At 34.8% G+C, this 17731-nt stretch overlaps 1 protein-coding gene across 21 annotated transcripts; it reads right to left on the reverse strand.

Moving 5' to 3' along the window:
- Positions 1–4479: 4479 nt before the first annotated feature.
- On the reverse strand, positions 4480–11982 carry LOC104894339 (hypothetical protein). 21 transcript variants are annotated; one of them, XM_048644066.2, is made up of 6 exons: positions 9897–11982; positions 8340–8461; positions 6870–6958; positions 6482–6577; positions 6252–6337; positions 4480–6090 (listed from the first exon to the last, which is right to left on the reverse strand). In XM_048644066.2, the coding sequence occupies exon 1, from the start codon at positions 11879–11881 to the stop codon at positions 9986–9988; it is 1896 nt and encodes a 631-aa protein (XP_048500023.1). In that variant the 5' UTR covers positions 11882–11982; the 3' UTR covers positions 4480–6090; positions 6252–6337; positions 6482–6577; positions 6870–6958; positions 8340–8461; positions 9897–9985. The 21 variants fall into 21 exon arrangements, with proteins under 21 accessions (XP_048500023.1, XP_048500017.1, XP_048500014.1 ...); XM_048644060.2 differs by having other exon boundaries at positions 6864–6958; XM_048644057.2 differs by adding an exon at positions 8177–8237 and having other exon boundaries at positions 6482–6958.
- Between the last annotated feature and the right edge of the window lie 5749 nt (positions 11983–17731).

A 17731-nucleotide genomic window follows, 5' to 3' on the forward strand; every position in this document is an offset into this window, starting at 1 on the left:
ATGGTTGTTATGATGATGAGAATTCTTAGTCAAAGTTTATAAAGTTTAACCTTATTATTTTTTTTTTCACCAAGTACCCCTGACAAAAAAATTTATTCACCAAATACCCTAACTTTTTTCAAAATTCACCAGATAACCCTACTTTTAAAAAAATTCACCAAATACCCCAAATTTTAAAAAAAATGACAAATAATGCCTTTAATGACTAACAGCAGTTAACTCCGTTAGTCATTAGTGTTAATTAACCCTAAAAAAACTCTAATTAACCTAAAAATCCTAAAAACCTAACTAATCTAACCCCATCTCTTTCTCCCCTAACCACCACCCCCCAACAACCCCAGCCCCACCAGCTACAAACCCCCCACCATCCAGCCCCCCTCCCCTCCCCTTCCCCGCCAGTTGCGCCGCCCCTTCCCCTCCCATTCCCCGCCAGTCGTGCGGCCCCTACCCTCCCCTTCCCCTGCAGTCATGCCGCCCCTACCCTCTCTTTCCCCCGCAACCGTCGCGCAACCCCCCTCCCCTCTCTGTCCCTTCGCGCACCTTTGAAACCCCTGCAGTCAATTTTTTTTTTCATTTCAGAGGGGGTTGGGCGACGTTTGCGGGGGATGGGAGGGGGTTGGGCGGCGTTTGCGAGGGAAGGGGAGGGGGTTGTGCGGCGGTTGCAGGGAGGGGCTACGTGGGGTGGGGAAAGGGGGAGGGGGTGCTGGGTGTGGTGGGGGGAAGAGGTGGGGTGGGGGAGGGGTGGTGGGGGAAGAGGTGGGGTGGGGGAGGGGTGGTGGGTGGGTGGTGGGGAGAAGAGGTGGGGTGGTGGGTTAGGATTAGTTAGGGTTAATTAGGTTGACTAGGGTTAATTAGGTTGACTTAGGGCTAATTAGGTTGACTCAAGACAAACTTGTAAATAAACACTAACGGTGACTAACGTCCGTCAACTTTTGGGGTATCTGGTGAATTTTTTTTAAAGGTTAGGAGTATCTGGTGTATTTTGAAAAAAGTTGGGGTATTTGGTGAATAAATTTTTTTGTCAGGGGTATTTGGTGAAAAAACCGTATTTTTTTGTTTTTTAGGGAAAAAAATTGACCTTGATATAATAAGTGTTGTATGAATTGTGAAACGAAAGTCAGCGATTTGATAGAACTAACAATGGGTTTGGGTAATCCAATAAATAGGAGGAGAGTCGGTCCACATACAAACCCAAAGGAAGTGTCATACTAAAATCCATTGGCAATAGCAACAGTAATTGCTCTAGCTTATAATGTCTACTCTCTATCATTTTTCTTCAACGTAACACACTTCACATGTACACAATGAACATGGAGTATAACACTCCATTCACATGTGAGTGTCCTTAGAATTAGAACACACTGATAAGATACACAGTAATAATCCTTATCGGGAGTGAACATCCAATAGAGACCCCTTATCCAGTTGCTTGACAAATGACCAATCTAAAATAACCAACAACCTGGGTTCTGATACAAGCCCACGCTGAAGAAGAGTTTGACCACATACTAGCTTTGTAGGGTTCCATCCTAAAACCAATTGATTTATGGATATAACCCTATCAACCTTGTATGTAGGGATGACAATGGGACAGGGAGGGTGCGGAGGATGGTCCCTCCATACCCGCACTAACATAATAAAATTTCCGTTCCCATCCCCACCCCATCACCTATTATGGGAGAAAATTCCAAACCCGTCCTCTCCCTAGCCGGTCAATATTTAAACCCATCCCCACCAACCACCCGTATTTCGTACCCACACCCGCATTTTGTACCCGCATCGTACCCACTTCATACCCTCAACTATTCTCTCAATAATCCAAAATAATCTGTTAGTACTACAGTTGCAAAATAAAATTATTAATAATATAAGATATGAACTGGATTTTAATAGTAATAAATATTGTAATATATAATATGTTTATTAATAGAAAGGAGGATATGATATGGAGGAGAAGTTACTTGTATGTGGTCAAGCTCTCCTTCAACATGGGCTTGTATTACGCCCAAGGAAGTGTTATCATTTTTTTAACATATGTCTTGAAATAGCATGTCTTGCAGTTTTGATTAAACTACACGGCAAACCTGTTCTTTCTCATTTTCATCCTCCTCCAGTACTTTCCCCTTCTCCTTGTCATCACATGGTGTTTGCAACTCGCTAACTTCTTCAAATGCAGGCCAACCTAATGGCTGCCAGCAAAATCAGTCAAGCCCAAAAACATAAGAGGTAAACGTTTCGCTGCTCCTAGCTAGGTTGTTGATTAAGTCTTTCTAAATTCACTTCGGAAAGATTAGCGAGTATGATCATACCACAAAAGCGTTTTTTGAAGAAAGTAGAGGCAAACGGGTGTTTTGATCATACAGAGTATAATCAAACAAGAAAAATTTTGAAAGGTAATGATTATCTATACAAGCTTGATTGGTGTTATGGGATTGAACCTGAAAATATTGCGCGTAATAATCTCGGGAGATCGATCAAGCATACAATTATAGAATATTTTCGGAATGAAAAGGAGAAGAATTTAACCACGTACAAAGTCGATAGGGTTCCATCCTAAAACAAATTGGCTTTAAGATGGAACCCTCTCGAGCTTGTACGTGGCCAAACTCTTTTTCAGCAAGGGCTTGTGTTAGGACTAATAAAGTTTATCATGGTATCAGAACCTACATTGTTTATATTGCGCATTTGTCAAACAACTGAATAAGGGTCATAGTGGATGTTCATTCGTCTTCTTTAATTTTTCTATCCATTCTTGTTGTCTTTCTCGTCTTCCTCCTCCTGTGTCCCTTTCTTCTTCTCATCTTCCACTTCATAATGGGATAAGATTATTTGCTCTGATACCAAGCTAAATTTGATGGAATTGAAAACAGATCTAGGAAACCAATAAGGAGGAGGAGAGTTTGGTCCACATACAAGAGTTTGGTCCACACACAAGATCAAATGAGGTTCCATACTAAAACCAATTAGCAAAATATAGTAGGACTACCTCCTCTAGCTTATAATGTGGTGTTTTCTCTCCTATTTCTCCAACGTGGGACAATTCATATGTGCACAACAAACATGGGTACCACACTCCCCCTGACATGTGAGTATCCTTAAAATTAGAACATTTGCTCTCTTTATACTCAGAATCCTTATGTCGTGTTCACTTTAATACCACTTACGGAGTTGGACGACATACACAACATGTACATGCATCATCCAAATTCGACAAAATTTCACAACCTGTCTCCTCTTTTCCTGTAGGAGTTCAGAAATTAAATATATCATTTTCATTTTCAAAAAAGGCAAAAGCTAACAAGCGTCCGTGGGGTGTTAGATAAGATAACTAAAACTAAAAATATTTAAATGAATCTAAACATTAATTATACTGACTGACGCATGATTTTTGAATTCCTTCCATGATTTATACCATTTCTAGAAATATATTTAGTACTTATATAAAGCCCATGGTGCGTCCATTAGCAAGATCCAAAAGTGGGTGTTTGGTTTACAAAATATAGGTATTAAGATGTAGGTTTAGAATGGGCAAAACATATACCAAGTGTTTGTCAAAAAAAAAACTTTTAAAAGTTCAATTTTGTGAAAAGAAAACTTTTAAATCATTCCTTGCATGAAAAAACCACAAACCTAAACTTTTTTGCAAGATGGAACCTAAGCTAAACCGGTGTAGTTTTTAAGATGCATATGGGTGGTGCTATAGTTAATGGAAATAGGAGGTTAAAGAAAGATAAACCGGTGTAGTTTTTAAGATGCATATGGGTGGTGCTGTAGTTTTCTGTAAAGAATGCTTTAAAAGGTTTTTTTCGCAAAATTGAACTTTTAAAAGGTTTCTTTTTCGCAAAATTGAACTTTTAAAAGGTTTTTTTTGGCAAATTTTCCTAGTTTAAAAGAAGAGTTGTAGAATAATCTACCAAGTACAAGATAACAAATCTTATCTTATGTATTCCTTTATGAAAAACATTACCCTTTACACTAGAGCAATGCAAAAAAAAAAAAAATACAATGCTCATCAATATTCACCATATAAATATTACACTCCTAAATTAGTTTTTTTTAACACCTTTTGATGTTAATATTCATATTAATATACTGTTGCACTGATTGCGTGCATATAGTGTTAGAATAACATATACCAGCCAATACACTTTCAATTCCAAATTATCTATAACATCTCTCAAATGTATTCTAAATTTTCTATAGTTTTAGCTCTTTACTATCTTTACCAGTGCGTCATCTAGTCAACATATCACATGCTTGAACTAAGGCAGTTGATTACTTCCTCTGTCCCAAAATGTTGCTACATTTGCTTTTTTACAGTTTACGAGATGCAATTTCAAACACCAATATTTTATGTTACATATATGAAAAAAATATAAAAATTATATATTTGAAAAATAAAAATTGAGACGAATCAAATAAGATCCAACATGACTATATTTTTTCTTATGTAAATTACCAAGTGAATAATGACAACGATAAAAAAGTAGCAATATTTTTGAAACAGATTGAGTATTAGTTATCTTATCCTCAATATATACAACTCTAACCATTACATCTGTATTAAAGTACAACTCCTTTTCTTCCCCTAATAAAAAAAAATACAACTCTTTTTTTTTTTTCTTTTGTGTACTTCATATGAAGTTCTTTCCTAAGTAAAGACCATTAAGAGCGAATGAGCGATGGACGCAAACTAGAATATGCACATGGAACACCACAGAAAGATGCTTCTCATAGTACTAAAAAAATCACTAGTACAAAGGTCCATTTCTTGGAGCTCCTTGCAATCATGAATTGAACTAGACTTCTACAACTTTGGTCCCTTGTATTTATTTGGAAAACAACAACACGAGCATATGTGGTTGAAGATGCCAACTTGTAATTGTCTTCCTACCAAAACTGGCTGCTAATGACCACAATAATCCATTTCAGATTCCTTGGACGTCAAATGTCCTACGCACAAGAGAAGTCATTACTTCACTGTAACTTTGAGTTGGGAAAGCTCTGTAGCAGGATGGGCTGCAATAACTTATTGTAATAGCTACCGCCTTGCGACAGTGGGGCGACTCTTTTGGAGAGCATGGGGAGTGGGATGCCGGCTGCTTGTTGAGTTAGGCTGAAACTTGAGATAAGTGACCCGGCCTAAGGCCTTACATGTATCTGTTCATCAGTTCATGTTTAAAAGAAGGGAGTTAACCTACACCAAATCCAAAGACCCCCAAACTTATTTTACACACCGATCTCTTAGAATTACTTCCTCCGTTTATTAGGGAGGATGCAAAAAATTTAAGGAAAGGAGAGGGATAGAGAGGAATAAAAAGAGAGACAGATGCAATAAAAATAGATAGAAAGAACTCAATGCCAAATAAAATTGTGTCATTATTAATTGGAAATTGCTATAAAAGGAAAGTCTTGCAATTAAAGGTTAACTGAGGAAGTATTAGATAAGATATAACATGAATTTTCAAAGACATTTATGATAATTGTGACTTTTAGCATCTTTCACTAAATCAAATAGTGGCATACTCGGAAAAACCAATGATAAACTATAGCATAGTACTATATAATTTTCATATTTTTGAAAGGAAAAAGACTACTCAAACGACATCATTGGCAGTTCAATCAATTATGCTTAGTAGGTTAAACCCTACGGAAGAAAGGGCAAAGATAAAAGAATCCTGTCCTAAAAAGCCCTAATGGGTTTGATCGCATAACCTTAAAATTAAAAGGATCATCACTAAACATTAATGTTTCGAATAGTGTAGCGTAATTACTTGGTTCAAACATAATAAAATAGTGTAGGGTAATTACAAAAATATACAGGATGAAGAATGTAGATTTGTACCAATAATGTCTTTGCTATCTCATGTTGATGATGATGTTTAGAAATATGAGAGAGATTTAGTATGTGCATGATTAACTTTTTATGAAATACAAAAACATGAAGAAAAGAACACAAACTTGACATATTAGTTGGCAGAAACTCCACGAGGAAAATGATAAATGAAGGGAGCCCAGAAAGTACAGGTCACTTTTTCCCACAAAACACCCTGTAACTCTCCTTACAGCACAGGCCTTAACCACATGATTCTGCCAATGAAGTACATATGGTCATGGAGCAGTAAATTTCAACTTCAGGTTATTATCATACAAAAACCTTTAAATAATAATAAAGTCAATAGTTAAAGTCACATTCACAAAAATCAACTAGATGGGTCTACAAACAATGAAATTTGCTGATAACTACTTACCAAGTAGCAACTATCCTCGACTATCTCTTCCCACCAACCTAGCTCATCATTTTATGGCAACCATACATAGCTCATCATTATATCACCTATCCGCAAAAATATAAAGATACAATGAGAACAGGCTATACAGTCCTAACTTAAGGAAACCTCCCAGGAAAAATTCAGCCAAAATTCGAAATTACTCTAGCAATAGTAAGCATGTAATAGTAATAAACATTTAAGAGGCTTACTTCCACTGAATGATTGATTGACTTCTATTGACTCACTTGGTATCATTGTTAGCCAGCAGCAGCCGTGTTTTCTGCTCCGGGCAATATTTGTAGTTGCTGTTCAGAATAGGAGTTACAGAAGAGAGACAATGACAATAATCTGTCTAATTTGGAGAGTTACATCCTATAATATTCTTTCTTTCTTAATTTATAGTTGCAACATTTGCCTTTTTGGTCTCCACGATACACATTTGACTATTAATATCTTTAACCACATATTAGTACAAAAAAGTAGAAATTTTGGTATTATAAATACACATTTCCCACATGATAATGTATTTTCTTATAATATTACTAAAAGAATATGGTCAAAATTGATAGCCTTTGCCATGATTAATTTTACCCGCACAGTGATGTTTCCTACGCCTGCTAAAAGCCTATCTGCCATCCGAACTGCCAGATTCTTGCAGCCTACATGCCACTGTAACATTCTCTGGCCTGTCACAAAGAAAAAATGGTGAATGATATCAAATAAGCTCTCGACAAGTCTCTTGAACAAATAGTCATTTGCCAAGATACGATAAGGTTTGGACTATATTAAACTTTCAAGGTGGAAACAAAAGTAAAACTTGAGCATGAATACAAGCAGCCATTGGGAGCAAACTTGAAAAAAATACGTAATGACATAGAAAAGGAAACTTTTCTGTCCTTTACTGTGCAAAGTGAAAATGAAAATGCATGAGAAACAATGAATAGCTAGAATCCAGCTGCAGTTGAGCTATTACTATCTACAGCTAAGAATTGTCACCACTTCTCAAAGAAGCTTCCAGCAAATCCAGCCAAAAGCACTCTCAACAACCATACCTATATACTCTAACAAGTTAGAAATTTAGTACAGATCTGCAGTGCAAAATAAGTATTACTAACTAGAAATCATCCAGCAACAAGATTTCAAATACTACGTGCATGATAGATGAATAGAATGCAAGTACAACTGCACAAGAAGAAAACTAAACAGGCAAAAATAGAAATCAATTAACTGTCGGCATGAACTTTAACTTCTAAGGCCTAAAGTTACCGCTGGGCGTTGGGATCCCAGGACGATTGGCATCCCACTGCTTGTATCATGAGTCATCAACATCGAGCTATAGTAGTCTGTTTATCGGGATTTCGTATCAGATAAGCTAGTTGCCCATGTTAAAGAAAATTCGCAAGCCTCTCCGTTACTTAGCATATGGGAAAAAATGGGGTAAAAAAAAGAAGCAATGCACAAACGCATATAGATTACAAGCTTATGATAAATTGTGGTCTTAATCAAATATGTATTCTTTCAACCTGAATTTGATGAACCTAAAACACAAAATAATATGCAGCATGAGAAACTTAAAGGTATACTTCATATGCAACTAAGAGAACACAATTACACGACCATTTGTTGTTAATATGAAGAATAAAATCAAAGTGCATTATTCGAGCAAAAAGCCTAATATTTTTTTAAAAAAGTGTCAATAGATGAGAAGATCTGCAAACGTCAGCCTCATGCAGACTTATATCTTTGCTAATTGGGTAAAGGCATGTCGATATACAATCTACAAAGATGAATTAGATATTAGTATGAATCTTTTGAGAAAGACAATCAATGAGATCAAATAGACACTCCTGCAAATAATCCCTATTGGTGAAGGGTGCTCAAGTTCTTTCTTAATAAAAGCTTACGAGACTCTTGTAGGCAAGTATGGAACTCCGGATTACTGCACCCTCCTTCAGTATACACCAGCTACGATGTACATCACAATCTTAGTTACACATAAATAGTGAACCGAAGAACATAAGTAGCACCATAAAGATTTAGCACAAAAGCAAACCTCTCATTAACTACCTTACAAGACTGCCACGTAGATCCATGAATCGACTCCTGAATACAACAAGAGGCGCTGAACAATCAGCATGATTGCCACGGAACATTGCAGCCATCATAATGGCATTCTTGAATCCAAGCACCTGCACAAAAAGACGCGTGATAAAGTTTCTTGTAGGACGCATTGATACTGCTCCTATAATGATGAGAGGGAGAGATTGACTGCTAGAGGAATTAAGAACTTATAAAACCAAGGGACTTAAACAACAAGTGCAGAACAAGCATGACCAGCAGATGTTTTCCTGTACTTAACGCAAAGAAGACATTAGAAATAGGGAGACGGAAAGAAATAATGCAATCCAAAAACCAATTGATCTAATAAAATGTGCAGAAAAATCAAAAAGACCAGATATGCACACTAATATCTGCATGTACCAGTATACCACAGACTAAATCACTAGAAAGCTTACTCAGTCGGGTAATGCGGGGATGCACCTATTCGGAGAAGATGGAGAAAGCAAAACTTAATAATATCTGCTTCATTTTACAGTTGATCTAAATCCCAATCCAAGGTGCTTATTAAGATATTATATAGACTGAAGACATTATAACATTATAGGGAGAGGGAAAGAAATAATACATAGTAGGTAGTAGGTCAAAGACTCACGGGTAACTGCCAAATTGCCAATCTAACTGGGATAGGGATTCAGAGATAAGCTACAACAGTCCTCAGCTCTTCAAAAAGAAACAAAGAATGGATAAGGACATATAGAGGAAGAACCTAGCAGATAGACTCATCGTTAAATATTAGATCCAACATGCATGGACAGGTAGATAATGCTCCACCAGATTCTTGTTCATAAGATTTATCAGATCTGTCCGCTATTTTCAGAAGACATTAAGGGATTGTTAACAACAATGTCACGTTAGATGTTCACTGAACAGCAGGGTAGAAGGCAGTAACCCAAAAATATGCAGGAAGGTGATCAAATTAACAGCACACAAAATTGATATAACACAGAGTACATGCCAAAGCATGCATACACCCACACACTTGAAAAATGCACCTTCTTTTACTAGCTTTTCCTCCTGAAGAATAGTTGATCTCGACATCCTTACAAGTAACAGTACTCAGCACGTAGCTAGACAACAAGATTAGATAAAGAAAGTTATCCACTGACCTGTTCGGTACCAAGGAAAGAACCTTGAGCTGCAAGTTCAACAGATGAACCAGCTAATATTTCCTTAAATTAGATCATGATGTATAATGAGCAGCGGAAATAATGAACAAAAGGTTACCATTTAGAGTTTAAAATTCTTGAAATGTAGACATTACTGACAACCTCCAGAAAAATGCTAGGGGATATTTGCACATTCATTTAATGATTGGAGACTCAAATGACACGTGTCAAAAGCAATAATAGTATTATCAAAAATGGAAAAAGTAGATACTAATTTACATTTCTGAAACCAAAGGCAGAACTACACTGAGCTTCAACCCTTGTAGCAAATATCTGCAAACTCACTACAAATTGCTATCTAAGACTGAGAATGCAAAAGAATACTACAATATCATACCATCTTTGTTTCTGAAATTACAATGTACAAGTCAGAGCTTCACTCCACCAATGACAAGCACCCAGGAACAATCATTAGCCCTTTGATCATCAAACCATGGCAAATGCATGGTTGTGAGGATGACCCCCATCTTGGTACAGCAGGAGCTGCTGCATAGCTTTGAAACATAAATCCTTTAATTCAGCATTTTGCGACATTCCAGGACGAGCTGCACTCTCAAGCGTTCTGAGAGCTCTGGCCTCTGCAAGTTCCTTGCTGTTGCCAACATGCATGGACAGGTAGCAAAGCAAAACAAGTCCACTCTTCCTAGAGCGATCATCAACAGTCAACAATTTCATTAATGGAGGAACTCCGTTAAACTCAATTATAGTCTTTGAGTGTGCGGTACAGTTATGGTTATCAGGGAAAGTGAACTTCGCCAAGGCAATAGCAGCTTCAGTGGCCACACTAGAATCCTTATTCCCAAGCTGACCAACCAATGAAGCAACAATCCCTGTTTCCTTAGCAGGGAAAATCCTTGCTAAACATCCAATTGCTCTAATTGCAGGAATTTGAAAATCCCGGTTATTCATCTCCTTAATCACTCTAAGAAGCTGATCCAAAACTACCTTAGCAGGTGGAGAGCTCGGTTTCCAAGCCACTTTCCTAAGGTCCGCATTATCCTCAGCCACTTTAGCGACCTCCATAATAGTCATCAAACAATTGTATTGCAACTCTCCTCTCTCATTTTCAATAATTTTCGACAAGCAAAACAAACCTTTAGGCTCAGCAACCTTCTGACTATTCAACAAACTCCCTTCACACAATCTCCACAATGCCAAAGCACTCCGAATCTTAAGCTTGAGCTTAAGATCAGGAGACTCATTCTCTCTATCCTTCCTACTATAACTCCCCTTGGCATCAAACCCTGAAGACGTATTCACCTTATGATAACTATTACTACTATTACCATGACTAAGAACACGATTATTATAATATAGATGATTCTTAGCAGCTAATTCCTTCTGAACAATAGAATGAATACTAGTCTTACCTTCACCACCATGATAGAGCTTGTAATCCTCCATATCAAGGTCCATAATCAAACACGAAATCAACGGCTTCAGCACATTCTCTCTCCCAAATTCCTCCCTCGCAGTCGAATCAACTTTTGCCACTTCCGCCACCAACTCCGCCACCGAAACCTGCACACTCATAGACGATTCACCAAGCACTTGTACCATGATCGGTATCCCACCCTCGGCAGCAACAATTCTAGTCCTTTCTACCTCATTCACCAACAAAAACAACGCCGAAGCAGCAGCAATTTGACCTTCCGATGAACCTCCTCCATCCTTCAAAAGCCTCAACAATGGCGAAACCGCTCCTTCCTCCATTATCACCTGTCGATACCTCTTATCTCCTGCATACGAAGCCAACGAATTCGCCGCATCAATCCGATCTTTCAACGGTCGATTAATCTGCAATGATGCGATCGAAGACCACACCCAAGCAACAATCGGATCATTGTTCGCAATCGGCGGAATTCCGAGATTAGGTCCGCCTTCATCGTCGTCGTAAATCGAAAGAAGCCAGCCACAATCAGCAATTGAAGATTGAAGCAAGGTCGAAACCTTCTTGAAATCAGCAGCAGAAGAAGTTATGGTAAGAAAAACATGGCGAAGTAAACCAGTGTGCTTACACTTGCGAACTAGGGTTAAAGCACGTTCTAGATTCTTCGATACATCGGCGGCAATACGACGAATTGGACGATCGTAGATGGAGGATGAAGAAGGTGCGGAGGTTAATCGAACGACTGCGCGAAGCTTCTGCGAGAGTTCTTCGGCTTGACGAGCGATTTCAGCGCAATCAGGGCGAGATGATTCGGCGTCACCGGCAGATTTGACGACTTGGTCTGTGAGAAAAATGGGGAGTGCGAGTTCATCTTGGACCTTTTTCTCTCGCTCTAAAACACTGATTGCAGAAGTAGAAGTAGAAGCCGCCATTTTTTTTTTGTTTTTGAGAGATTTTTGATATTGAGGAGAGAGAATGATGGCGTAGATTGTGGCAGGGATTTAGAAGGGAATGTTTTCGTGATTTTGATTAGTATTATTATTATTAATTTTGACGAAGACTATTAATTTTATTGGAAGTCCACATGACATGACATTAGTCATAAATCATAATATGACCAATATATTTCCATTTGTAGCAAAAATAAAGACATGGTAAATTCAAATTTTAATTTGAGATTTTTTCCCATGTTTAATTGAAAATTGATTTATTTATAAATAATCTCAAATTTGTGGATATTGTCTTTACAATGATGCTAACTTGAGTTATTTTAGTTGAGGAGAGTAATTTTTTATATATGAAGAGACGCTTTTGTTTGTTGAACTGTCGAAAGTATCAAGTGAGGCAAGAAGGTATAGGCGCTTTGATTAAATTCTCTTTGTCGGGGCCGTTTGAACCATTCTCTTCATTTTATACAGACACCTTTTCGTAACTCTATATTTTAATTTAAGAATTTAATTCAAAATATTAGTTTCATAGGTGGATGTTAGCGCTTAATTCATTAGGTGTAAGCTCTTTCCACAAGTCAAATCTTTTAATCTTGCTCTTTCCCATAGAAAGTGATAGATGCTTACACTTCTCTCACTACACCATCTATAGGTAGGTGATGCAATAAAGAAATTTATGTCGTCGCGTTATGCTTTTTGAAAAAGTCATGGTCAAAGTATAATATATTTTTTCTCAAATAGAGTAAGTTGAAGTCCTTTGCAAGTAAGAGAAATTTGGGGATCCATCTTACAAGGTTAATACTCAATCTCGTAATCTTTGAAATCAGAGGTAATGCTAACATCAGTAAGTTATCACCTGCTGCTCATGATATGTATATAGTACAAACTAGTTTTTGGCTCGAACGTAGCCCAACATGTATAATATTTAGGAAAAAATTGATATATGAAATTTGAATATTTTAGATCAAATTTTTAAAAAATTAGTTTATCCATGCAAGAAGATTATCTAAAAAGTTCTTTAAGAAAATAGTATTTTTTATATGGAAGATTTATTTCCTATAATATATTATAAATAATTTAGGCGAGATTTTTTTTAATTAAGATAGTGACTTGTGTAATAGGTATAAATTAAATTAAAACAACTACAAGAAAAAACAAAAAGAATAAAGTAATTGCTTAAATATATTTTCATCTTATTTAAGGCGTTCAATTATATTTTTTATATGATTTTTTGTTTTACTTTTAGTGTTTGAATATAAGGTGAGATAATTAAATTTCATCCACTCCTAAATCTTTCCCTTTCACTAATATGAGTCTTTGATTCTAAAATGGGTGGCTCAAATACAACTCTACCTCGTGAAGTTTTCCTAAAACTCTAGAGGATCCGAACTCTACAATGAACCTAAACAATGGCCCTGTTCGGCAATAGCTTTTGCACTAGCTTTTAGTGTTTTGACTAAGTCAAAACACTAATTAAGTGTTTGGCATAGTAGAGGTTGGAGTAGCTGTTGGAGTTTCAGATAGCTTTTGGATAGCTTTTCTCCAACGTTATATTTTATAGCGTTCAGTTTCTGTAAGTAGCTTTCTACTTTTTTTTATTTTTTTTCAAAGGAAAAAAATTCCACTTTTTAAGGATAAAAATTTGAAATTAATAAAATATCATATATTCAAGATAAAAATTTGGGATTAACAGAAAAAAAAATCCCACTTTTTAAGGATTAAAAATCCCACTTTCTCATTTTTATCAAAGATAAAATTTTTTATCAACTAACTCTCTTGTTTTCGTTCTCCTTATATTTTTCAATGTTGATTAGTATACTAATAGGGTTGCTAGATAAGTAGATGGCTTGGTGCATTATATTCTCATTAATATTTTTGTATTATTCATGATTATTTTAGATACGTAGATGGCTTCTCTAATAACAAAGAAGGGACGAACGAGGTATTTAAGTGGACTGATGAGGACACTGTTATCCTAGTATGAATCATATAATAATTAATCATATAATTGTAATTAATATTATAATTATAAAATATGTTATTTTTATCATATATATAAGCATAACAGCTACTTTTACCGAACACTTATATCGTAAACAGCTACTTTCACAGCTAAGAGCTAACAGCTACCCGAACAACTGACAGCTACTCCAACAGCCAACAGCTACCCAACAACTACTTTTGCCGAACAGGCCCAATGCCTAAAAGTTTCCCTTCTTTCTACCTAATTTTTTTGATGACTAAAAGCATGACAATTAAATTGATTAATAGTGTGTATGTTGGAACTTGAAACCATACACAAACATATGTTTATGAGTTTTGCCTAGTTTACATTTGAGAGGAAAAATATTGTTCATATAGCATAACAAGCAAATATCATTCACTTTTAAAATAACATTAGTAATGTTTTATAAAATATCTATCATTTTTTTTCGCAATATTAGGGCCTGTTCTCCCCAGCTTATTTTCAGTTCAGTTCAGTTCAGTTCAATTCAGTTCAGTTCAATTCAGTTCAGATCAGTTCAGTTCAGTTTAGTTCAGTTTAGCTCTTGACAATACTTTTACTCTCACATATCACTATTCATTTCAGTTCAATTCAATTCAATTCAGTTCAGTTCAGTTCAGATCAGTTCAGTTCAATTCAGTTCAGTTCAGTTCAATTCAGTTCAATTCAGTTCAGCTGTTTTATGCCGAAGAGAACAGACCCTTAGTTATTTCTTGTATACATAATGTCATAACATTATCATTTTATTGTACAATAATACTATTTTATTTAACAATATTAGGTTTATTTTTTTCCTAAAAGTGTTCTTATTAATCTTATTAATCTTATTAATTACCATCACTTTTCTTATTCCGTACAAAAAAAATTTAATTCACGGGACAAGAAGCCATCGTTGTTGGCCAAAAGGCAAAAGAGGCTACACGAAAAGTAGAAAATAGTTGTTCCTTAAAATTGGGAAAAAAAAAATATTGAATACCATTCTTCGCCAACGATAAAAGCAAAGTTGCATGTTCCACTAAAAAAAAAAAAAACAAAATAAACCAAAGTTGTTGCATCACTGCGTCTTTAAATGACCTATCATCTGTGATCTGTTTAGTTTATGAATAAATGACTGATTGAAGAAAAGAAGGAGAAAAGGTTGCATGTCTTTAAAGTTTGGCAATGTAATTAATGTGGGTGGACTTTGTCACACCGTTATATATTAAACATCACTCAATTATTAATTCTTGACTTATACTGTATTCACAAGAATTGGGTGGAATGTCGTCTACGACGGGGGAACAGGTGACGACTTATAAAGGACTCGCCTTTAAAAAAAATATATCTCTATTATATAAGGCAAGACATTGGGGACACCAAAAAATAAAAAAAATAAAAATAAAAGAAGAAGAAAAGAAGATAACTAACTGTTTCATTTGAATGGAAAAGGGGAAGTAAGACATTTAAATTGAACATTAGTTTTTTGAGAAAGAAAAATATAAAAACAGTTTTTTACCCAATTAATTTTATTTTTACTTCATTTGTTATCACACATGATCGCACGCATTGCGTGCATGTAAGACTAGTATATATATAGGCTGTGCTGTTTGTTTGTTTTTTTTAAAAAAAATAAGATAGGAGAAATAAAAGAGATTCCAACTTATTAATAGTGAGAATCGATCTCAAAAATTCTTGAAATTGAGAGAGAAGCTCTAACCACTAGGCTCTAACCATTGTGCTGACTACATATAAGGCTAAAGCCTATAAGAGACTAAAAGTAAAAATATTAAGCAAGTATTTTGTTTATAAGCTTGTGGAGTATAATTTTGTTATAAATTTCTAAACTAATGTTATGTTTAAAGATGTATTTAGTGTTTTGCTTTTTTTCACATTGTTTTTTATGGTCTTTAAAAATAATCTTTGACTATGCAAGTCGCTTATTACATGTTAGTATAAATTATAGAAATTTACTTTTATGTATGTATTTTTTCTAAACAAATCTGTTATAATAGTTATATAATATAAATCATTTTATTTTATATGATATCAAAGTCAAAAAGTTTTTGAAAGTTTGTTTATGAAAGTCAAAGTGCGGAAAATAAAAATAAGAAAGGATGGTGTATAAAGGTTTTCTAATGGTATATAAAGAGAAAGATACTAACCTATTTAGTAGATTGGTGTATTTATTCATAGGGTAATCCACTTACTAAAAATGAACTATAAAGAATTATTAACACTGTCGAATTGGAATCCACTAATTATATATTTATATCGTAAATTACACACTAGATAGATAAAGTATTTTTTAGCCAAATCACTTAGCTTCAGGGTTTTCTTAGTTCATATTGGTGAGTCAAACTCTTGGATTTTGAATGTTTTGGAGAAATATAAGAATTTTCACCCCAAAAAATTGTCACTTGATAAGATTCAAATTCCAAACCTTTTCATTAGAAAGAGGTAAGTCCCAAGTATTCCAAACCTCACTTTAAAGTACTTAAAAATATCGTTGTAAATTAGAATAATCAGCATTATTGACTTCGTTAGTCAGAATTTGGACTTGGTCTTGTCGAAATTATATTTAAAAAAAACGTGCCAAACCTTGTTATAAAAGCACCTTCTTGACTTGGTCATGTTGAGCAAGGATTGGTTTAGCTTAGGAATTGACTATAATTTCATAAATTCAGATTTTAGCCATCTCTCACACACATATATTGACCATCCTTTATAAATTGTATTTATTTGATAAGAAAGTGAAGGAGAAGACAAGGAAAATCCACTCTCAAAGTGTCTCTAATAGGATTTGATGTCATAAGCTTATAACTCAAGGTTGGAGATACAAACATTATCACTAAACCAAGTAATATTTGATTGTTAATTTTTTTTTTTTTTTTTTGAAAGGAAGTGATACTTGATTATAAACCATCCTTTATATAGAACTAGTCTTCTATGCACGCGATGCGTACGTCGATTGTTTGGATCTATTCTTAATAAATTTCATCAAAATATAATTATAGAAGTGTGATTTATAATTATTGTTATACAAACTACAATAATCTATAAAGTTTTTAAAAATTGAGATAAACATTTAGATTAAAAGTTTTGTGGTCAAATTAAATTTGTATTTTTTTTTATTGAGTAACTATTTTTCTCATTATGTCAAGTTATTTTGTTAATGCTTATTTATTTTGCTATTGGAATTTTTGATCCATCTTTAAATTAGGAAAGGATATAATTGTACAAAATCTAAATATCCAATTAAGTATATATATTTAGCTAAAGATAAAAAATAAAAAAAAAACATTTCATTAGGGACACCATAGCTCCCCCTTATTTATATAATAGAGATATTAATATCTTAATGAGATAAGTATGTTTTTTCTAACTATACTCTTGATTCTTCAAGAAAACAAAAAAAAAAAAAAAAAGCGGCCTTCATTTTCCGCTTCGATAAAAGTGGCTATAGAACACTATCAAAGAGTAAGTAATGAATGATGCATTTAATTTTTTCCATCAAAGATGCAGATTAGTCAAATGACAACAATTACTACAGGGAGGCAACAAGTGGAAATTAATACTAGCAACAAGGTTTTAATACACAACTAGTTATTAGGCCCGGGCTATGCCCCGGGTAAGAAAAAAATTTCATTTATTAATATAATACTTTATGATAATAACAATAAATACAACTTAGTATAGTGGTTAAGACTGTAGTATATGTACTCGAGGTTTTGGGATCAAATCCTATACTTCGCAATTTCTAAATTTTTGTATTGTACATAGATTACATGAACTAAAACTCCCTAGGTGTAGTACTAATAACATTAATTAATTACAACACATATTTTTAATTT

Source organism: Beta vulgaris, chromosome 5, assembly GCF_026745355.1.
Source record: "Beta vulgaris subsp. vulgaris cultivar EL10 chromosome 5, EL10.2, whole genome shotgun sequence".
Taxonomy (NCBI): Eukaryota; Viridiplantae; Streptophyta; class Magnoliopsida; order Caryophyllales; family Amaranthaceae; genus Beta; species Beta vulgaris.